Raw genomic sequence first — 21,774 nt, 5'->3', positions numbered from 1 at the left:
GAATACTGCAGTGAGTAACACCCCTATTGACTTCTCAAAACCTGTCCACCAAAGACAAAGTTCAAGTCAAGCATTGGAGAATACTCCCCACTTCTCCATATGTGGGCTGCTCCTACAACACCATCCTGACCCCATCCAGAACAAAGCTTGGTGTTGCATTTACTTGCGTTCATACCCTCCTCCAGTGATCCACAGTTGCAGCAGTGTGTGCCATCTACAACAGTGACCTCTGTCCTTTTTAAGGGAAAGATCATTTTTGAATTTACGTGCAACCTAGAATCATCCCAAAGAAAATTTTAAAATAAAGATTTTATTTTTAGTGCTAAATAATCTAAGGTCTTGTATGTGTAATTATTAATCTCTTCCTCTACTCAAAGTTTGGGAGAAGATTTGTAGCTCGGGTGCTCGTTGTTGTGGTTCTGTTCGCCGAGCTGGGAGTTTGTGTTGCAAACGTTTCATCCCCTGTCTAGGTGACATCCTCAGTGCTTGGGAGCCTCCTGTGAAGCGCTTCTGTGATGTTTCCTCCAGCATTTATAGTGGCTTGTCTCTGCTGCTTCCGGTTGTCAGTTCTTGCTGTCTGCTGCAGTGGCTGGTATATTGGGTCCAGGTCGATGTGTTTGTTGATAGAATCTGTGGATGAGTGCCATGCCTCTAGGAATTCCCTGGCTGTTCTCTGGCAGTAATGCAAAGGTTAGAACAAACAGTCTTACCGCAAATACAACCCAAACTCTGGGTCAGACATGTGGGCGACATCTTTGTAATTATTAAAAACACAGAAATAGAGAACACATACCGGATCATCAATGCCACACTCACAGGAATCCAATTCACGAGAGAGGAAGAAAAGGACAACCAGCTCACATTCCTAGACATAATGGTACAGAGAACACTGAATGGAGAATTCAGCACAAAGATATAGAGGAAAGCCACACACACAGAGCAAGTCCTGAACTATGAAAGCAACCACCCCAACACACACAAACGAAGTTGCATCAGGACACTATTCAAAAGGGCCACAACACACTGCAGCACACCAGAACTGCAAAAAGAGGAAGAAGAACACCTATACAAGGTATTCACCAAAAATGGATACCCGTGCAATTTCATCAACAGATGCCTAAGGGAAAGACAACGGAACGAGGACATGCCGCCACACTACCATACATCAGGAACATTTCCGAACTGACAGCCAGACTGCTGCAACCATTAGGACTCAACAGCACACAAACCAACAGCCACATTCAGACAACAACTCACAAGAACGAAGGACCCGATACCAGCAGGGGCAAAACTAATGTAGTGTACAAAATCACATGCAAGGACTGCACAAAACACTACATAGGACAAACAGGAGGACAGCTAACGACCCGCGTCCATGAACACCAACTAGCCACGAAACGACACGACCAGCTATCCTTAGTAGCCACACATGCAGATGACAAGCAACATGAATTTGACTGGGACAACACTACTATTATAGGGCAAGCCAAACAGAGAACAGCCAGGGAATTCCTAGAGGCATGGCACTCATCCACAGATTCTATCAACAAACACGTCGATCTGGACCCAATCTACCGGCCACTGCAGCGGACAGCAAGAATTGACAACCGGAAGCGGCTGAGACAAGCCACTATAAATGCCGGAGGAAACATCACAGAAGCGCTTCACAGGAGGCTAGACAGGGGGCGAAAACAAACTCCCAGCTCAGCGAACAGAACCACAACAACTCTTCCTCTACTGACCAAAGACTCACCAAATCTCGGTGAGACACCTATGACTGCACATTATCTACTAGTAGCTTGAATTCTTGGTTGTAGTTTGAGGTTGCCAGTTGTACACAATTCACCAAGCAGGTATCTGTGAGGCAGTCGATACTTAAACTTGATTATCTTCATTTGGGAGAGATCTGTCTTACAGAAGAGTCAAAGTAAGCTTTCACCTTTTAAAAGTACAGAATAATTGGAATGGCGATTTTTCTCTGTGAGTCCTTCAAAATAGCTGTTCTTTGATGTAACTTAAGGAACATACATCATATGTAAATGTATGTTACATTTATCATACATTTACATATGATAAATGTAACATATCATTTTGCATGTTAATTCTTTCCATTTTAATTCCACTGCTTTGCAAAAGAAATATTTGATGGAATTTGGTAGTGAACCACCAGTGTGTGCTTGAAGGTATAGATTTGAGACAAGCATGGCACTTTATTCCATTGCACCTAATTCCTGAAATTAACTCTGTGCGCTTCTGCGTGCTTCATGTGTGCGTCGTTTTTTTGGGTGGAACCATTTTCTTTTGACTTTGATGTTTTTCTGGTATTTTTCCCAAATTCAGGAAATGTTACAGCATTGAATTTTTTTTTGTTTCATTGTGAGGACCACAAACCCAACTTCAATTTAAATGCCTTTGTGGCACTGATTATATGTAAGAAGTCTGTCTCTCCCTGTATTTCAGTTTAGCTTGTTCAACTTTGATATTGAGTCTGCAAAGAATTGAAATCGAGCATTGCAGTGTCTGACAGGTCACTGCAACCTCTAGTCCTTGATTCAAGAGAAGTGAGTATTTTAGGCATCCAATCTAAAATGCTTTGCAAGACCTTATGTGTATTTGACCACTTCACATTTGCATGAGGGTTTAGTTTACCATGGGCAGCATCAATAAAGGCAAATTACTGCAGATGCTGGAATCTGAAACCAAAAGAGAAAATGCTGGAAAATCTCAGCAGGTCTGGCAGCATCTGTAAGGAGAGAAAGAGCTGACGTTTCGAGTATAACTGACCCTTTGTCAAAGCTCATTGTCAAAGCATCAAGCTCATTGAGTAAGAAGTAAACAAATGATGCTGAAAAACTCTGCTCAAATTGAGTTTTCAACTTTCATTACATTGCCACTTTTTTGCCAAATAGTATAATTTCTGCAAAATGCAGCAAAGTACCACTTATGATGTAAACTATTTTATTGATCAAAATATTTTTCTCAAGTACAAACTTTTTAAATTTGTTGTAAATATTCTCACCCCTTGTTCTCTCTTTAAAGAGCAAATGGGTGGAAAGATCCTCTTTGCTTTTCATGAGCATGTTTTATAAGGACATAATTAATAAAACCACAGTGAGAAGCATTCAATCCTTCAGGTCCTGTTGCGGTTGCTGAAAGCAATAATTCCACTCATCTTGCTACTGTGGGGCATAAGGCAATAAGATATAAGACCAGAACAAGACTGTTCAGCTCATTGAGTCTGCTCCACCTTTTGGTTATGGCTGCTATGTTTTTCAATCCCGTTCTCTTGCCTTTTCTCCACAACGCTTCATCCTCTTACCAATCAAGAATCTATCTATCTCTCTTAAATACACTCAATGTCTTAGCTGCTACAGCCTTCTGCTGCATTGAGTTCCACAGATTTATCTCTATCTGGCTGAAGAAAATCTTTCTCATCTCAATTCTGAAGGGTTGTGCCTTCACTATAAGGCTGTGCCTTCAGATCCTAGTCTCAACTACTCATGGAAACATCTTCTCCATGTCCACTCAACTTAGGCCTGTCAGTATTCTGTAAGTTCAAATCAGATTCTCCCCCCTGCCCCCCATCCTTCTAAACTCAGTCGAGTACAGATCCAGAGTCCTTAACCGCTCCTCATGTGGCAAGCCCTTTGTACCCAGGATAATTCTTCTAAATCTCCTTTGTGCCCCCTTCAAGGCCAGTACATCTATCCTTAGATACAGGGTCCAGAATTGCTCGTAAATTCCAAATGTGGTCTGACCAGAGCATTGTTCAGCCTCAGCAGTACATCTCTGATGTTGTATTCTAGCCTTCTTGAAATAAATGCTAACATTGGATTTGCCTTCCTAATTGCCAAATGAACCTGCATGTTAACCTTAAGAGAATCCTGAACTAGGACTCCCAAGTCCCTTTGTTCTTTAGATTTCCAAAGCCTTTCCCTGTGTAGAAAATAATCTATGCTTCTATTTTTCTACCAAAGTTACCAAAGTGTGTGTAATCTCACGTTATATTCCATCTGCCATTTCTTTGTCCACTCACTTCATCTGAGACAAAAAAAACTGCAGATGCTGGAATCCAAGGTAGACAAGCAGGAGGCTGGGAGAACACAGCAAGCCAGGCAGCAGGACTGTCTTGAAGAAGGGTTACATCCAAAACATTGACTTCTCCACGTCCTGATACTGCCTGGCTTGCTATTTGCCACTCTCTTTGACTGTCCAAGTCTTTCTGCAGCATCCCCGCTTCCTCAACACTATCCCTCCACCTATCTTTGTGTCATCTGCATCATATGACATCTCTAGATTGTTGTTATTTCTTCTTTGTTTTTGAAGTATTTGAATAAAGAGTTGTTAGCCACAATCATTGCTGCTTTAGTTACTTCACTTGTGAATGATTTCATAGACTCCCTACAGTGTGGAAACAGGTCATTTGCCCCACAAGTCCACACTGACCCTACGAAGAGTAACCCACCCCGACCCATTCCCTTACTCTGTAACTCTACATTTCACCTGACTAATGCACCTAACCTACATATCCTTGAACACTATGGGCAATTTAGCATGACCATTTCACCTTCTCGACCTTTTGGCTAAGATCAAGTGATTGTTCTTATTAGAACAGGTGACGAGTGGCACGTTGTAAGAGCTAGTCGAGATCATCACTGGATTGTGATTGGACGTTGGAGAATCGTTTGGTTGTGCTGACCTGCTCTTGGTGGATCTTCATGCTGGCTTCGGCCTAACACCAATTCAGGGACTAGCCAACCTCAAGAGCTATGGCCTCAACAGCTGCCCGCAGCCCTGGTCAGGGGGTTCGAAACACAGTCAGGGTGACTGTGAAGAAGGTAGAGGGTCGTACACCGGTTGATTGCATCCTGTTTATTAAGAAAGTGCTGTTGGGATGCTGTGGGTTTGCCTCAGTGGACGTGTACTACCTGCAGGATTTCCCTGGGTCAGGCTACTTTGATGTGACCTTCAGAAGTGTGAAGCAGTGCGAGCAACTCCTGAAAGTCTTCAAGGAGAAGGAAGGGGAGCCGCTATTCTCCGTCTTGTCGGCAATCTCATTGTGTGTGCTTCCTGCACAGAGGAGTCGGGTTGTTACAATCCATTTGTACAACCCCTATGTTCCAGCGGCTGATGTCCTGACCTTCCTGGGAAGGTACGTCCAAGTTGAGGGAGAAGCCACCGATGTGATCGACCCGTTTGGGATCTGAACCAGTAAGCGGCAGGTCAGGGTAACTCTGAGGGTTGATGATAATGGGAACATTCTCCACCCACTCTCGAGCTTTGCAATTGGAGGGAGCAGAGGCTACCTGTTATATGCAGGGCAGCCGAAAGTGTGCCGAACCTGCGGGAAGGCGGGACATGTGGTGGCGGGTTGCAAGGTGACCATGTGCAGGAATTGCAAACAGGAGGGTCACCTGACTAAGGACTGTCAGGAAGCAAAGAGCTGCCACCTGTGTGGAGAGGCAGGCCACATGTACAAGACCTGCCCAAGACGAGCGGGCCCCACTTACGCACAGATGGCTGGAGGTGGCAATGTGAGCTGCGGACCCCCAAAGACCAGCGAGGTCCACCCAGACAGCAGGGAAACGGAGACTGGTGGCACCCAGAAAGCAGAACAGGCTGGAGTGGAGGAGGCAGCAGCCAGCGGAGAGACACAGCATCTGATGGAAGTAATGGAGGAGGAGGTAATCGAGAAGGCAGAGGAGTGGATACCTGTTAAAAACAGGAAGAGAAAATCCTGCCAGGCCCCCAAAGCCTCCCAGCAAAGGGGGAAAAGACAGCTGCATGAGGGAGAGACGGCCAGCTCTTTGGATGGGGAAGACGAGCGCAAAGAAGGTCATCACCACCAGAAGAAGAGACAGAACGCCATAGATATAGAGGAGGGCATCTCCTCCCAACCAGGAAACAACGGACCCCCTGAAGTCCACCCTCCACCCAATGAAAACCAGGGGGTACCCACTGCCCACAACTACAGGTAGCTGAAAGCTGTGATCCTCTGACAGTCCCATTGTCAGACATAGAACTGGACAGTGCGGACCCTTGCCAAATCTCAATGACACCAGAGCGGGTAAATGACCCCAGTGAGGAGCTGGATAGCTACCTCAGCCCAGCGAAGGTCTAGCAGTTCGTGCTCACAATGGGGATGCAGACAGCTACCCCAGAGACAGAAGTCAAATGGACAATGGTAACCCTATAAACTGGGGATTAAAGAAGGTTCCTTTGCTATAGTATAACAGGGCACCCGCTCAGTAGGTGGGTTCTGCTGAAGCCACAGCTAAATAATAAGAGACTGGATGGTTAATAAAGGGAACTGTAAATAGGATAACTGTAAATTCGATTAATTAAATCTGTTCTTTGTAATGTTAAGACATGCAATGTATATATCTATGAACGACATGACAAATCGTACAGGTGCCAGAGATTTATTTCTATGAATAAAGTATATTTTGAAATAAAAAAAAGGACGTGTACTGCCGTGGCACAGGTCTGGCCTATTCCCAGAACATGTGCCGCTGCAGTCACCCGGGTCATCTTCCAGTTTATATGGAGATCAAAGATGGACCAGGTCCGAAGGGACTCACTGTGCAAAGATCTGGGCAACGGGAGAAAAAATACACCCAATGCCACCCTCACCCTGATGGCCACCTTTGTGTGTGGCTGTATCACGCTGTGCGTGGATCCCCGTACGCAAACACCAAATGTCACTATGTACTGAGGTTCTACCTGTCCCCGGTGTTGTGAAGGATGGACCTGGCCTCGCTGCCGCGGAGTGCTCCGAGTAGTTGGACTGTTCCGTATCACCTGTCCTTCGTGGCAAAGTTTATGAAGAAAAACACCTTTGACCACAAATCCATCAGGAAGCGGTCATCACGGAGTGTCCTCGAGGCCCTTCGGGAAAAGGAGAGGGCGGATCCTATCGAGCGGTTCCCTGAGCAGGCTGTCAAAGCCATTTGGCAGAATGCCTCATCGCCAGAACTTTCCAACAAGCACCAAGACATGGCTTGGCTGGTGGTGAGAAGGGCTCTGCCTGTGAGATCCTTTATGCACGACCGGACTCTCAGCCACCCCGCACGCTGCCCTCGAAGCGGCTGTGGGGGGGGAACGAGACTGCCACACACCACCTTCTGGAATGTGCCTACGCAGAAGAAGTCTGGAGAGGAATGCAGTGGTATTTGTCGAAGTTCTTCCCAAGCAGCGCCGTGATGCAGGACTCCGTGCTCTACTGCCTGTTCCCCGGGACGCACACCGAGATGAATATCAACTGTGCCTGGAGGATCATCAGCTCGGTGAAGGATGCTCTCTGGGTGGTCCGAAACCTGTTGATCCTCCAGCTGAAGGAGTTGACCCTGACTGACTGTTGCAGACTGGCACATTCCAAGGTCCGAGACTACGTATTGAGGGATGTGCTGAAGCTTGGGGCAGCTGCCGCCAAGGCACGGTGGGGAAAGGCCACTGTGTAACGTCTGCCTGCCTAAAGAAGAACAGGGGGCCCATGCAGTCATTTGGGCTGTGCTGACGCCTCAGCTAAATATATGGGCATATGAGTGAAAAATGTACAGACCTGTATATAATAATGATAAATTCTGATCTCTGTATGTCAATGTTTACATATGTATAGCATGACCAACTGTACAGATCATCAAATTATTTTATGAATAAAGTATATTTTTGAAATTAAAAAAAAGTGTACTGCCAGCAAGATTTCCCTGGGGCAGGCTACTTTAATGTGACCTTCAGGAGTGTGAAGCAGTGTGAGCAGCTCCTGAAGGTTTTCAAGGAGAAGGAAGGGGAGCTGCTGTTCTCCATCTTGTCAGCGATCCCATTGTGTGTACTTACTTCTATTAGGAATTGGGTTGTTACAATCCATATGTACAACCCCTATGTTCCAGCGGCTGATGTCCTGACCTTCCTGGGAAGGTACGTCCAAGTCGAGGGAGAAACCACCGATTGTGGTCAACCCCTTCGGGATCTGGATCAGTAATTGGCAGGTCAGGGTAACTCTGAAGGTCAATGACAATGGGAACATTCTCCACCCACCCTCAAGCTTCGCAATTGGAGAGAGCAGAGGCTACCTGATGTATGCAGGGCAGCCGAAAGTGTGCTGAACCTGCGGGAAGTCGGGACATGTGACGGCGGATTGCAAGGTGACCGTCTGCAGGAACTGCAAACAGGAGGGTCACCTGAACAAGGACTGTCAGGAAGCAAAGAGCTGCAACCTGTGTGGAGAGGCGGGCCACATGTACAAGACCTGCCCATGGTTTGGGGGGGGCTCTTACACTCAGATGGCTAGAGGTAGCAATGTGAGCCATGGGCTCCCAAAGACCAGCAAGGTCCACCCAGACAGCAGGGAAATAGAGTCTGGTGGCACCCAGAAAGAAGTACAGTCTGGAGTGGAAGAGGCTACAGCCAGCGGAGAGACACAGCAGCTGATCCTAGCTCTAGCTGGGCAGATGGAAGCAATGGAGGAGGAGGTAATCGAAAAGGCAAAGGAGTGGACACCTGTTAAAAACAGGAAGAGAAAATCCTACCAGGCCCCCAAAGCCTCCCAGCAAAAGGGGAAACGACAGTTGCACGAGGGAGAGACGGCCAGCTCTTCGGATGGTGAAGACGGGCGCAAGGAAGGTCATCAGAAGAAGAGACAGGTGAACAGGAGGGCATTTCCTCCCAACCAGGAAACAACGGACCCCCCGAAGTCCACCCTCCACCCAGTGAGAACCAGGGCGTACCCACTGCCCCACAACTACAGGTAACTGAGAGCTGTGATCCTCTGACAGCCCCACTGTCAGACACAGAACTGGACGGTGCGGACCCTTGCCTTGGCTCAATGACTGCAAATGTGTTGCTGGTCAAAGCACAGCAGGTTAGGCAGCATCTCAGGAATAGAGAATTCGACGTTTCGAGCATAAGCCCTTCATCAGGAATAAGAGAGAGAGAGCCAAGCAGGCTGAGATAAAAGGTAGGGAGGAGGGACTAGGGGGAGGGGCGATGGAGGTGGGATAGGTGGAAGGAGGTCAAGGTGAGGGTGATAGGCCGGAGTGGGGTGGGGGCGGAGAGGTCAGGAAGAGGATTGCAGGTTAGGGGGGCGGTGCTGAGCACCGCCCCCCTAACCTGCACTCAGCACCGCCCCCCTAACCTGCACTCAGCACCGCCCCCCTAACCTGCACCCTCAACTCAGCACCGCCCCCCTAACCTGCACCCTCAACTCAGCACCGCCCCCCTAACCTGCACCCTCAACTCAGCACCGCCCCCCTAACCTGCAATCCTCTTCCTGACCTCTCCGCCCCCACCCCACTCCGGCCTATCACCCTCACCTTGACCTCCTTCCACCTATCCCACCTCCATCGCCCCTCCCCCTAGTCCCTCCTCCCTACCTTTTATCTCAGCCTGCTTGGCTCTCTCTCTCTTATTCCTGATGAAGGGCTTATGCTCGAAACGTCGAATTCTCTATTCCTGAGATGCTGCCTAACCTGCTGTGCTTTGACCAGCAACACATTTGCAGCTGTGATCTCCAGCATCTGCAGACCTCATTTTTTACTTGGCTCAATGACACCAGAGCGGGTAAATGACCCCAGTGAGGAGCTGGATAGCTACCTCAGCCCAGCGAGGGTCCAGCAGTTCATGCTCACCATGGGGATGCAGACAGCTACCCCAGACACAGAACAGTCAAATGGACAATGGTAACCCCATAAACTGGGGATTAAAGAAGGTTCCTTTGCTATTATATGACAGGGGCCCCACTCAGTAGGTGGGTTCTGCTGAAGCCACAGCTAAATACTAAAAGACTGGATGGTTAATAAACGGAACTGTAAATACGATAACTGTAAATTTGATTAATTCAATCTGTTCTCTGTAATGTTAAGACATGCAATGTGTATATATATGAACGACATGACAAATTGTACAGGTACCAAAGATTTATTTCTATGAATAAAGTATATTTTGAAATTTAAAAAAATTTCACCTAACCTGTATGTCTTTGCACTGTGGGAGGAAGACACATGGAGAATGTGGATGTTAGTTTGCTCACTGAGCTGGAAGGTTCGCTTTCAGATGTTTCTTCACCATATTAGGTAACATCATCAGTGAGTCTCCGGATGAAGTACTGGTGGGAAGGCCCCCTTTCTGTGTTTAGATTTCATTGGGTTGATGATGTCATTTCCTGTGGTAATGCCATTTCAAGTTCTGTTTCTCAGAAGGTGGTAAATGGGTTAATGTGTTTCTTGATAGGGTTCCGGTTGCAGTGCCATGCTTCTAGGAATTCTCGTGTATGTCTCTGTTTGGCTTGTCCTAGAATGGATGTGTTTTTGTCCTAGTTGAAGTGGTGTCCTTCTTCATCTAGGATGCTAGTGAGAGTGGGTCATGTCTTTTTGTGGCTAGTTGATGTTCATGTATCCTGGTGGCTAGTTTTCTGCCTTTTTGTCCAATATAGTGTTTGTACAGTTCTTACAAGATACTTTGGAAATGACATTAGTTTTGCTTGTTGTCTGTATAGGGTATTTCAAGTTCATTAGCTAGTTTAGTATGTTGGTGGGTTTGTGGGCTACATTGATGCCAAAAGGTCTAAGTAGTCTGGCAGCCATTTCCAGGAGAGCATGGCTGGGGTTTCTGGATGTGTTTTGTGTGCTTGTTGGGGCTTGTTGCTGAAAAATCGGAGGACTGTGTTCATTGGGCACCTGTTCTTTGTGGGTGTTGGGATGATTGCTTCTGTAGTTCAGTATTTGGTCTGTATCTGTTATTTTCCAGTAGATACAACACATATGGACCAAATATTGAACTACAGATGCAATCATCCCGACACCCACAAATGAAGCTGCAAAAGAACATTATTTCAACGAGCCACCACACACTGTAGCACAGAGGAACTATGCACAGCAGAGGAAAACCGCCTGTAAAGTGTATTCAAAAGCAGTGGCTAATGAAGGAAACCTAAACACATAAATAGAAAGCAGGCCATGCCACTAGTACTTCATCCGGAGGCTCACTGATGATGTTACCTAGGGTGACGAAACATTTGAAAATGAAACTTTCAGCTCAGTGAGCAAACCTACGTCCAGAACCTCAACCTGAGCTACAAATCTTCTCAAAACTCGCTAACATGGAGAGTGTGCAAATTCCCTACAGACAGTCGCTTGAGGTTGGGATTGAACCCAGGATCCTGGCACTGTGAGGCAGCAGTGCTTACCAATGAGCCACCACGCTGTTGTTTTACCATCAGATGTAAACATGAAATGATGCTTCAGTGCAGACCTTACCATCTCCTGTTGCTTTAGGAAAATAATTATTGTTGAGCTTTCCAAACAGCCTTTAACTTTTCAACTTTCTTTGTCTGAAGCATGCTGATCTAAAGAAATCATTGATATTACTGTACCTTGTTGCATGATGTTTACCAAGTTCTCCTTTATACTTTCTGGCATACTTTGGTGATGTTCAGGCATGCTGTTATGCACTTTACAGTTGTAAACAGAGATTCACTATCTCGTTCTGCATAGAATAGGGACATACTTGGTTTCATAGAATCTGTACAGAAAATTGAGGCCTTTCAGCCTATTAATTCTGCAGAGCATTGCACCCAGTCACACACCCCTACCTTATCCCTGTAACCCTGCATTTACCATGACCAATCTATATAGCTTACACATCCCTAGACACTACAGGGCAATTTAGCACATCTGTGACGGTAGAAGGAAAGTGGCGCATCTGGCAGAAAAGGGAGAATGTGCAAACTCTGCATAGTCACCTGAGGCTGGAATTGAACTTGGGTCCTTTGGTGCTGTGAGGCAGCAGACCACCCCAGATTTTTAGGTAATCAGGCTTATCACTTTTCATTATTGCTTCATCTTGTAGTTTGTGATGCCACAGTGCTGCTGGTCACATTGCAAGTAGACCTTTGGATTCACACCTCTGGAGCATCCAGAATGTTGCTGGCTGCTTTTAAATGTGGAGGCACAGGAGATCATGTCCATGGCCACACTTCGTTTCCGAGGCCTCTGGTTGCATGTTTTGTTTGGATGTTGAATGTGGGGTATGGCAGCATTTCCTGTAATCTTTTGGTCATCCTAAATGGCCAATCGCAAGTCTACAGAGAGATGGCAGAGAGGCAGGTAACTGAGATACATTTTTACAGAGTCTGAATGCACTGGATTATAACATTGGCTTCACACATCAGTTCCAAGTATATTTCTTAATTTGGTTATATTGCTACCACAAAATTAACTTTTTCTTGAAATAATGGTCCATCTGGGCTAAATGGAAATAATGCAGCAGTTGATAAAGGATGTCAGAGCATGCCTTTGGAATTGGAAGTCATGTGATTGATGTGCAGTGAGGGCACAATGGGTGGGTCGTAAGATCAACTGTCAGACACTGCAATCAACCAGTTGATCATAATCTACAAGATCTAGTGTAGAAATTCATCAAGATTCTTCAGATCTCTCTGTACACACACACACACAATAGAAGTTAAAGACCCCATGGCCATTATTGAATGGCAAGGATGGGTATGGTTGGGGTAAAGTTTCTCTATCCTTTAGGAACCAAAATCTATCTCTCAAACAAACTGGATCCCATATTCCCCATACCACTACCTCCATATACATAGTAATCTCTGTTTGCTTCGATAGGCTTTGTAATTTTTTTCTGGACTTTTTGAACCTTATTCCTTTACCTTGAATATTTTTTATTTTCTAGAGCTCTGATAAAGTGTTGAATTTCCACATTTCCCTGCATAACTATTTCATTTTGATGGAAAAGTACAATTTTCCAGTTGAGTGGAATTTTGGTTGACTTGGCTTCACCATAAACATGAACACATGTGTTTTTAAATAGTTTTCGGGACAAATCAACGAGTGGTAGTGCTGAATGAATTCTTTTAACGATATAAACAAACTTTTTAAATCAGAGGACATAAGTAGTGTGCTAGTTAATTGGGTGCAGATTAATTGTTACCTAATACTGCCTATTTAAAAGATGTTTCTCACTTGTCTTGCATTGTCTGAAATGTTCTGTATTTTCACATTTAGGACCAACAAACAGTTTTGCAAAATCTCTGCAACATGCTGAAACTCTGTTGTGGAATCGCTTTCAACCTGGGTGGAAATGGCTGATAGCTAAGCACCAAGCAGAAGACAGTTATTCAGATACTGATAGTGATGATTCACTGCTAACTCCCGATCTGGATAACAGATTTATTTCAGGGAAACTGGCTGAGGCGGAGAGGATTGCCTTTGACTTGGGTAAATATTGCCAGCTGCAACGGAGTCTCAAAGGTGGTTTATTTCATGGCCATATAAAAACATTGCCATCGGATATTCTGGGCACCACTGATTTTCATTATCATCGGACTATATCAAGCTTAGCAAACAATTATGCAAAGCTTCAGATACAGTTGGAACGTAGATCTTGCATTCTTCTTAACAAAGAATATGCCATAAGTATAAGTAGCGCATCTAAATTTGTAAGAAAACTGACAGAATTGCTGACTCAACAGCAAGAATTGTCCAAAAAAGTAAGTGTGGGCAAGAACCATTCAAGTGGCATATCTGCTAAGAGACTTGGACGTCTTTGTGAAGAACTGAGATACCATACAAGCCACTGGAATTGTCTTCGTGAAAAAATTAAGAATGATCCTTGGTTAAGTTATCAGCTGATACATATGAAGGAAACCTTTAACCATATGAAGCAGGCTTTGACACTGTTGGGTATGTATGCTCTTTTTCTCATGGAGCAATACATTTCCACAGTACTTTGCACCTTGGCAAATGCTGACCCTTATGTTCTTCTGTCAGAATGGCTTTGGGAGTTTTTTCGTGGTCTGGAAATATTCAACAGCATTGCATCAGATTCTAGTTTGCATCAGTTATATCTTGAGCTGAAGAATGGAATTGAAGAAATTAATGTAAACGAAACTGATTTGCAGTCTCAAAGATTGAAAGTAATGTTATGTCACAAGAGTTGGAACTGGAAAGTTGAACCATTCCTAATAGAAAGAGTATTGGGTATTTTGGCTAATGAAAGAGGAAGAAGAGCAGCCCAATGTTTCTATGACGTTATCATGACTAACACAACATTTCTTTCAACTGTGAATAATAACAATAACCTCACAGGTCTAAATTGGGAAAGTATAAAAGTATCGTTTATTCAGAGTTTTACAGGTAGTCATGTTTTTTGTAGTGAAGAGAAAGGAATTTACCTGTGTCGAGAGGACAAACAACAAGAATTAGAGCCTTGTAACTGTAAGAGCGCCATTCAGGAATTCTGCCTGGAGGATGAAGTACTTCTTAACCGTATTGTTGATGGCCTTGCTACTTCCAATGTGTTGTGGCAACACGTTCTGAACAGACCCAAGTCTGAAATACCACAGGAAGCTAAAGCTCAAGATTTGCAATTTCAGCACACCAACTTCTCAGCAGAAGATAATCGTCAAGGTTTAGAAGCCAAGCAAAATGATGAAACAAGTCAACATCCTTCAGTTCCCCCTGTCAGGAGAAAGTCTGTGCACTGGCAGGACTCTTCGCATTGCGAAGGAAAAGTTGTCCTACTTTCTAAATACCAGGTCATGATGTGGAAAGCCTTTGCAACTCATCTGAGTCATAGTTTCTATTTTCAACCAGGGCTTACTTCTGAAGCCTGCATACGTACTATTGGAAAGCTGGATCAGTGCAAAACCCAAATTACTGGACTACTTATTCAAATACTGCATGAAGCATGTTATAAAGGTAAGCTTGACTGCAGAATATTGAAAATTAGAACAAAAGCCTGTGAAGTAATTCAGAAGTATTTTCATTGCTTTAATGTGAGTAACAGCAGCTAAAATGTGGTCAGATACTTTTTAAAATTAGTTCCTGGGATATGGGCTGTACTGTCTGTGCCAGCATTTATTGCTCATCCTAGTTACCCTTAAGCCAGCTCACCACCATATTCTTAAACTACTGCAGATTATTCAGTGTAGGTACACCATAGCACCATTCGCAAAGGAATCTCACTAGCAACTCATTAGATGTTCTGACTTTTTATTTTGAGATGATGATTGAAGGAAAAATATTTGCTAGTACACAAGAATAGCACCTCTGTTTTAGGAGAGTTGATGTTGTCATGGGATCACGTAGTATTCCCTTGCATTGCCTAAAATTTCCAGGAGATCTGTGGTCCTCACTCTGCAATATATCTGTAATATATCTTCAAAGTGTTTGTGGTTTTTAATCAGTTTTATCCTCCTGAATTACATTATTCCTTTTGTTTATTTTATCATGACCATTGAAATAGCAAAGTGGGTCATTACACCAAATAGTCCACCATAGCTGTGGAATCATAGAAACATATAAACATGCATCACAAAACATGCCATTCAGCCCATACTACCAATATCATCTTAAGATTTCATGTTAGATTAGATTAGACTTACAGTGTGGAAACAGGCCCTTCGGCCCAACAAGTCCACACCGACCCGCCGAAGCGCAACCCACCCATACCCCTACATTTACCCCTTACCTAACACTACGGGCAATTTAGCATAGCCAATTCACCTGACCCGCACATCTTTGTGACTGTGGGAGGAAACCGGAGCACCCGGAGGAAACCCACGCAGACACGGGGAGAACGTGCAAACTCCACACAGTCAGTCGCCTGAGTCGGGAATTGAACCCGGGTCTACAGGTGCTGTGAGGCAGCAGTGCTAACCACTGTGCCACCGTGCCGCCCATCTTCTTAGCCCACCTTCACAAAACTACTCTGGCTGTCTTGATCCTCCTTTCACCTTGTCTTCTCTGGTACCTTAACAAATCTGTGCAGGCTTTCCTTACATGTGGCGCTGTAAAGCACAGCAGGTTAGGCAGCATTCAAGGAGCAGGAGAGTCGATGTTTCGGGCATGATTCCTTCTTCAAGAAGGGCTTCTTCAGTTCATGCCCGAAACGTCGACTCTCCTGCTCCTTGGATGCTGCCTGACCTGCTGCGCTTTTCCAGCAACACATTTTCAGCTCTGATCTCCAGCATCTGCAGTCCTCACTTTCTCCTATAATCCACATTTGTCCAAGTAACTGTTAATTTTGTCCCATGATCATGAGTTCTTTTTCTTGGAGACTGCAAGGGTGTACCCTTTAGCTATTCAAAACTATTATTGTTCAAAGCAGTGAAGTAGCTACTTTGAAACAGAGTGGCACCAGGATTGGTCCAGCTGTAGATTGTTATAGACCTCTCAGTTCAATGCACTCAGATGCCAGAAGCTGCAAACAAGACACCGCTCTCATTATTTTCCTTTGAGAGTGAAAAAAACAAAAAAAAAGCCTAGAGACGAGTCTAGTCTAAAGAAGCAGTTAAAAAAAAGACCTAGGTCTGCCTGATCAGTTATTGATTTGAAGATCAACAGACAACATCATCACTTGAATAATCAAAGAATTATGAGAAATTTCTCTCTACCCTTGTGACCTGGATTTTGACCTGACGTATAGTTTGACAAATATAGATGAAGAAAAGGTTTAACATTTGTGTCAAACCATCTATTTTGTGCTTGAGACATTTAGATTAGGTTACTTACAATGTGGAAACAGGCCTTTCGGCCCAACAAGTCCATACTGACCCTCCAAAGAGTAACTCACCCAGACCCATTCCCCTACATTTACCTCTTCACTTAACACTACGGGCAATTTAGCATGGCCAACTCACCTAACCTGAACATCTTTGGACTGTTGGAGGAAACCGGAGCACCTGGAGGAAACCCACGCAGACACGGGGAGAATGTGCAAACTCCACACAGGCAGTTGCTTGAGGCGGGAATTGAACCCGGGTCTGTGGTGCTGTGAGGCAGCAGTGCTAGTCACTGTGCCGCCCACAATTTTTAGTAAATTAGTGCACAGTTTTTTCTAGTTCTTAAAGAATAAGTTTATTTATAATAAATAAAATTATTTTCCTGTTAATGACTATACATGGCAGATTGATTATCTTGGTGCTTTATCTGTTTTCTTGCATATCTATGATGGCTTGTAGAATACTGGGGCTCTATTATCACCGCAGTCTACCTAGTTGTATAGGGGCAGTCATCATAATCATAGAATAATACATCAGCATACTCCAGACATCTCTGGGTATATCGTACCCAAACGGCAAGAACAGTGGTATGCAGTCAGAAAGAAATCGCTTTGGGACTCTGCAACATTGACCGCAGACTGCATGAAGTGCATGGCATGTCATCAGATCAAACATGATCAAGAAGACCTCCTAGATTACCACCTACCATACCTCCCTTTTGTTGATGAATTAGTACTTAAACACCACCTGGAAGAAGCATTGAGGGTGACAAGGGCACAAAATGTACTCGGGGCTGGAGACTTTAATGGCTTTGCCAAGAGTGGCTTAGTAGAGTTATAACAACTGGTCAAATTCTAATAAACATGGCTGCTAGACTGGGTCTGAGCAGGTGGTCCGGGAACCCAAAAGAAGGAAATGTCTACTTGACCTGTCATAGATGAAATGACCCATTAACATATTGCTAGCAGTGACTCATGCACAGTTGTTGTCAAGACTAAGTCTTGTCTTCACATTGAGGATACTATCCATCATTTTGTATAGCGCTGTCACCATTCCCAAAGGGGCAGATTTTGAATAGATATTGCAACTCAAAACTTGACACCATGATGTGCTGTGAACCATCAGCAGAATTGTATTCAACCACAATTTATAACTTCATGACTTGGCATATCCTCCATTTCAGCAATGCCATCAAGGTGAGAGATCAGCTCCAGTTTGTTGAAGAGTGGAGGACATCATACCAGGAGCAGCACAAGGCATACCTAAAAATGAGCAGTCAAATTTGTGAAGCTATATAATAGGGTAATTGCATGTCAAACAAGCTAGATTATTCCAATGAAGCAAATCTAAGTTCTGTAATTCTGCCTCATCCAGTCATGAATGGTGATGAAAAACTAAATGACAAATAGGTCCAGGAATATTCACAACCACAATCATGGTGAAGCCCAGCATATCAGTTCAAAATACCATGGATGAAATGTTTAGTTCTATTTTCAGCCAGAAATGCACAAAGCCATTCTTGGCTTTATTCTCAGATGTCTAGCATCTGAGATGCCAGTCATTAACCAATTCAATTTATCAATTCTGTGATGCCAAGAAGTCACTCAGAACATTGCATACTGTTAAGACCAACTGTTTCAACAGCATTGCAGCTATATTACTGAAGACTTGTGCTCCAAAACCTGCCAGATTGTTTAAAAGTGGGACAGTGTAGCTTATAGTATATGAGCTGAAGGTACTGTATGATTCTATGATGCTCAAACCACTGGCATCAGTGTGGAATCCTGTGCATAAAAAAAAGCAAATCCAACTTGGCCAATTACTGACTTATCAGTAAAACTCTTGATCATCAGCAAAGTGATGGAACAGACATCAACATTGCTTCCACATAGCACTTTCAAAGGATTAACCTCATTGATGCTCATTCTGCATTCTAGAATGGCTACTTAGCTCCTAACCTCATTATACTTTGGTCCAATCAAGGACCAAAGGGCTAAATTCAAGAGTGTGGTGCTGGAAAAACACAAACTGGTCAAGCAGCATCCGAGGAGCAGGAGAGTCGATGTTTCGAGCATAAGTCCTGATGAAGAGCTTATGCATCTGCAGTCCTCACTTTCTTCTGGCTAAACTCAAGAGGTGAGTGAGAGTGACTGTTCTTTTGTTTTATTATTGGTCACATAGCTAAGCACAGTGAAAAGTTTTGTTTTAAGTGCAGTACTGCAGGTCATAACATACAAAGATCATAGGGTGATTGAACAGCGTGAGGAATACAAAGTTATGGCTACAAAAAAGGTGTACAAAAAGCAAGTTCAACATTAGATTTAAAATTTGAGAGATCTATTCAAAAGTCTAATAACAGCTATACTTCAATCTGTTGGTACATGTGTTTAATCGTTTGAATCTCTGCCTGATGGAAGGGGTTGGAAGAGAGTAGAACCATGGCGGGAGGGGTCTTTGATATTGGTTGCCTTTCCCCAGAATCTTAGATGGATGGAAGGTTGGCTTGTGAGATGGTCTGGGCTGCTTTCACAACTTTCTGTAGTTTCTTACAGTCCTAAGCAGAGCAGTTGATGTACCAAGCCATGAATTATATATTAGAATGCTTTCTTGGTGCATCTGTAAAAGTTAATAAGCTTCTTATGGACATGCTGAACTCCCTTTGCCTCCTGAGGAAGAAGATGCGTTGTTGTGCCTTCTTGACAGTCATATCAATGTGGGTAGTCCAGGACAGATCGTTGGTCATTGTCACCTCTAGAAACTTAACATTCTCGACCATCTCCACCTCAGGTCCATTGATATAGATAGGGATGTGACCTCTTCCTTGTTTCTTTAAGTCGATGATCAGCTTTTTAGTTTTGTTGATATTGAGAAAGAGATTGTTATTGTGCACCATGCCACTAAGTATTTTTCCTGTGTTCCATCTCAATATTGTTTAATATCCAGCCTACAATTGTGGTGTCGTCAGCAAACTTGTAAATGGAGTTCTGATGAAATTTGGCCATACAATCATGAATATACAGGGAGTACTGTAGGGAGTTGAGTGCATATTCTTGCAGGATGCCAGTATTGGTGATTGTCATGGAGGAGGTGCTGTTAGGTACCTTCCCTCTGTTTTTGGGTCAGGAAGTCGAGGATCCAGTCATAGAGGACAGAGTAGAGATGTATGTCTCTGAATTTGGAGATTTATTTGGTTGAAGTTGTAGTGTTGAAGGCAGAGCTGTAGTCGCAGATATTCCAGTGATGAGTCTTGGTCCAGTGAGATGACATCTGCCATGGACCTGTTGCACCAATAAGCAAATTGCAAGGGATCAGGGCAGGCTGCAAGGCTAGAGTTGATGTGAGCCATGACTAGTCTTTTGAAGCACTTCATAATTATGGAGGTCAGAGCCACTGTGCGGTAGTCGTTGAGACACATTGTACGAGCTTTCTTTGGTACCAGGATGATTGTTGTGTTTTTGAAGCAGGTGGGGACTTCAGATCATTGTAAGGAGAGGATGAAAATGTCTGCAAACACACACGCCAGCTGGTCTGCATAGGATCCAACCCTTTCCATCAGGCAGAAGATTCAAAAGTTTAAACACATACCAACAAGTACAAGTATAGCTGTTATTAGACTTCTGAATGGAAGTGAACAGCATTTTAACATCAAAGAAAATATTATAATCCTATCAGCAGACAAAGGGCGTATGACCGTCTTAATGAACAAACCAGACGACATAGAGTTGTAGAGATGTACAGCATGGAAACAGACCCTTCGGTCCCACCTGTCCACGCCGATCAGCTATCCCAACCCAATCTAGTCCCACCTGCCAGCACTCGGCCCTTATCCCTCCAAACCCTTCCTATTTATATACCCATCCAAATGCCTCTTAAATGTTGCAATTGTACCAGCCTCCACCACATCCTCTGGCAGCTCATTCCATACACGTACCACCCTCTGCGTGAAAAAGTTGCCACTTACGTCTCTTTTATATCATTTCCCTCTCACCCTAAACCTATGCCCTCTAGTTCAGAACTCGCCGACCCCAGGGAAAAGATTTTGACTATTTATCCTATCCATGGCCCTCATAATTTTGTAATCTTCTATAAGGTCACCCCTCAGCCTTCAACCCTCGAGGAAAAACAGCCCCAGTCTGTTCAGCCTCTGTCTATAGCTCAAATCCTCCAACCCTGACAACATCCTTGTAAATCTTTTCTGAACCCTTTCAAGTTTCACAACGTCTTTCCGATGGGAAGGAGACCAAAATTGCACGCAATATCCCAATAGTTGTTGTCTAACCAATGTCCTGTACAGCCGCAACATGACTTCCCAACTCCTGTACTCAATACTCTGACCAACAGAGGAAAGCATACCAAATGCCTTCTTCACTATCCTATCTACCTGCAACTCCACTTTCAAGGAGCTATGAACCTGTACTCCAAGGTCCCTTTGTTCAGCAACACTCTGTAGGACCATACCATTATGTGTATAAGTCCTGCTAAGATTTGCTTTCCCAAAATGCAGCACCTTGCATTTATCTGAATTAAACTCCATCTGCCACTTCTCAGCCCATTGGCCCATCTGGTCAAGATCCTGTTGTAATCTGAGGTAACCCTCTTTGCTGTCCACTACACCTCCAATTTTGGTGTCATCTGCAAACTTACCAACTGTTTCTCATATGCTTGCATCCAAATCATTTATGGAGAAAGTGAGGTCTGCAGATGCTGGAGATCAGAGCTGAAAATGTGTTGCTGGAAAAGGGCAGCAGGTCAGGCAGCATCCAAGGAACAGGAGATTCGACGTTTCGGGCATAAGCCCTTCTTCATTTCCTGAAAAAGGGCTTATGCCCGAAACATTGAATCTCCTGTTCCTTGGATGCTGCCTAACCTGCTGTGCTTTTCCAGCAACACATTTTCAGCTCCAAATAATTTATGTAAAAGACAAAAAGTAGAGGGCCCAGCAACGATCCTTGTGGCACTCCACTGGTCACAGGCCTCCTGTCTGGAAAACAACCCTCCACCACCAACCTCTGTCTTCTACTTTTGAGCCAGTTCTGTATCTAAATGGCTAGTTCTCCCTGTATTCCATGAGATCTAACCTTGCTAATCTGTCTCCCATGGGGAACCTTGTCAAACGCCTTACTGAAGTCCATATAGATCACATCTACTGCTCTGTCCTCATCAATCTTCTTTGTTACTTCTTCAAAAAAGTCAATCAAGTTTGTGAGACATGATTCCCCACGCAAAAGCCATGTTGACTATCCCTAATCAGTCTT

At 44.2% G+C, this 21,774-nt stretch overlaps 1 protein-coding gene across 3 annotated transcripts in view; it reads left to right on the top strand.

Moving 5' to 3' along the window:
- The window catches only part of ccdc142 (coiled-coil domain containing 142), a 158,660-nt gene that overhangs the window by 29,810 nt on the left and 107,076 nt on the right, over positions 1-21,774 (top strand). For 2 of the 3 annotated variants that reach the window (XM_060828716.1, XM_060828706.1), the window contains exon 5: positions 13,020-14,714. The exons of the other annotated variant lie outside the window; for it this stretch is intronic. In XM_060828716.1, the coding sequence (XP_060684699.1) occupies positions 13,020-14,714 (1,695 nt within the window). The remainder of the gene's footprint in view (positions 1-13,019; positions 14,715-21,774) is intronic. 3 annotated transcript variants of the gene reach the window in all.

Source organism: Hemiscyllium ocellatum, chromosome 1 (genome assembly GCF_020745735.1).
Source record: "Hemiscyllium ocellatum isolate sHemOce1 chromosome 1, sHemOce1.pat.X.cur, whole genome shotgun sequence".
Classification (NCBI taxonomy): domain Eukaryota; kingdom Metazoa; phylum Chordata; class Chondrichthyes; order Orectolobiformes; family Hemiscylliidae; genus Hemiscyllium; species Hemiscyllium ocellatum.
This window is presented reverse-complemented; position numbering and strand designations above follow the sequence as displayed.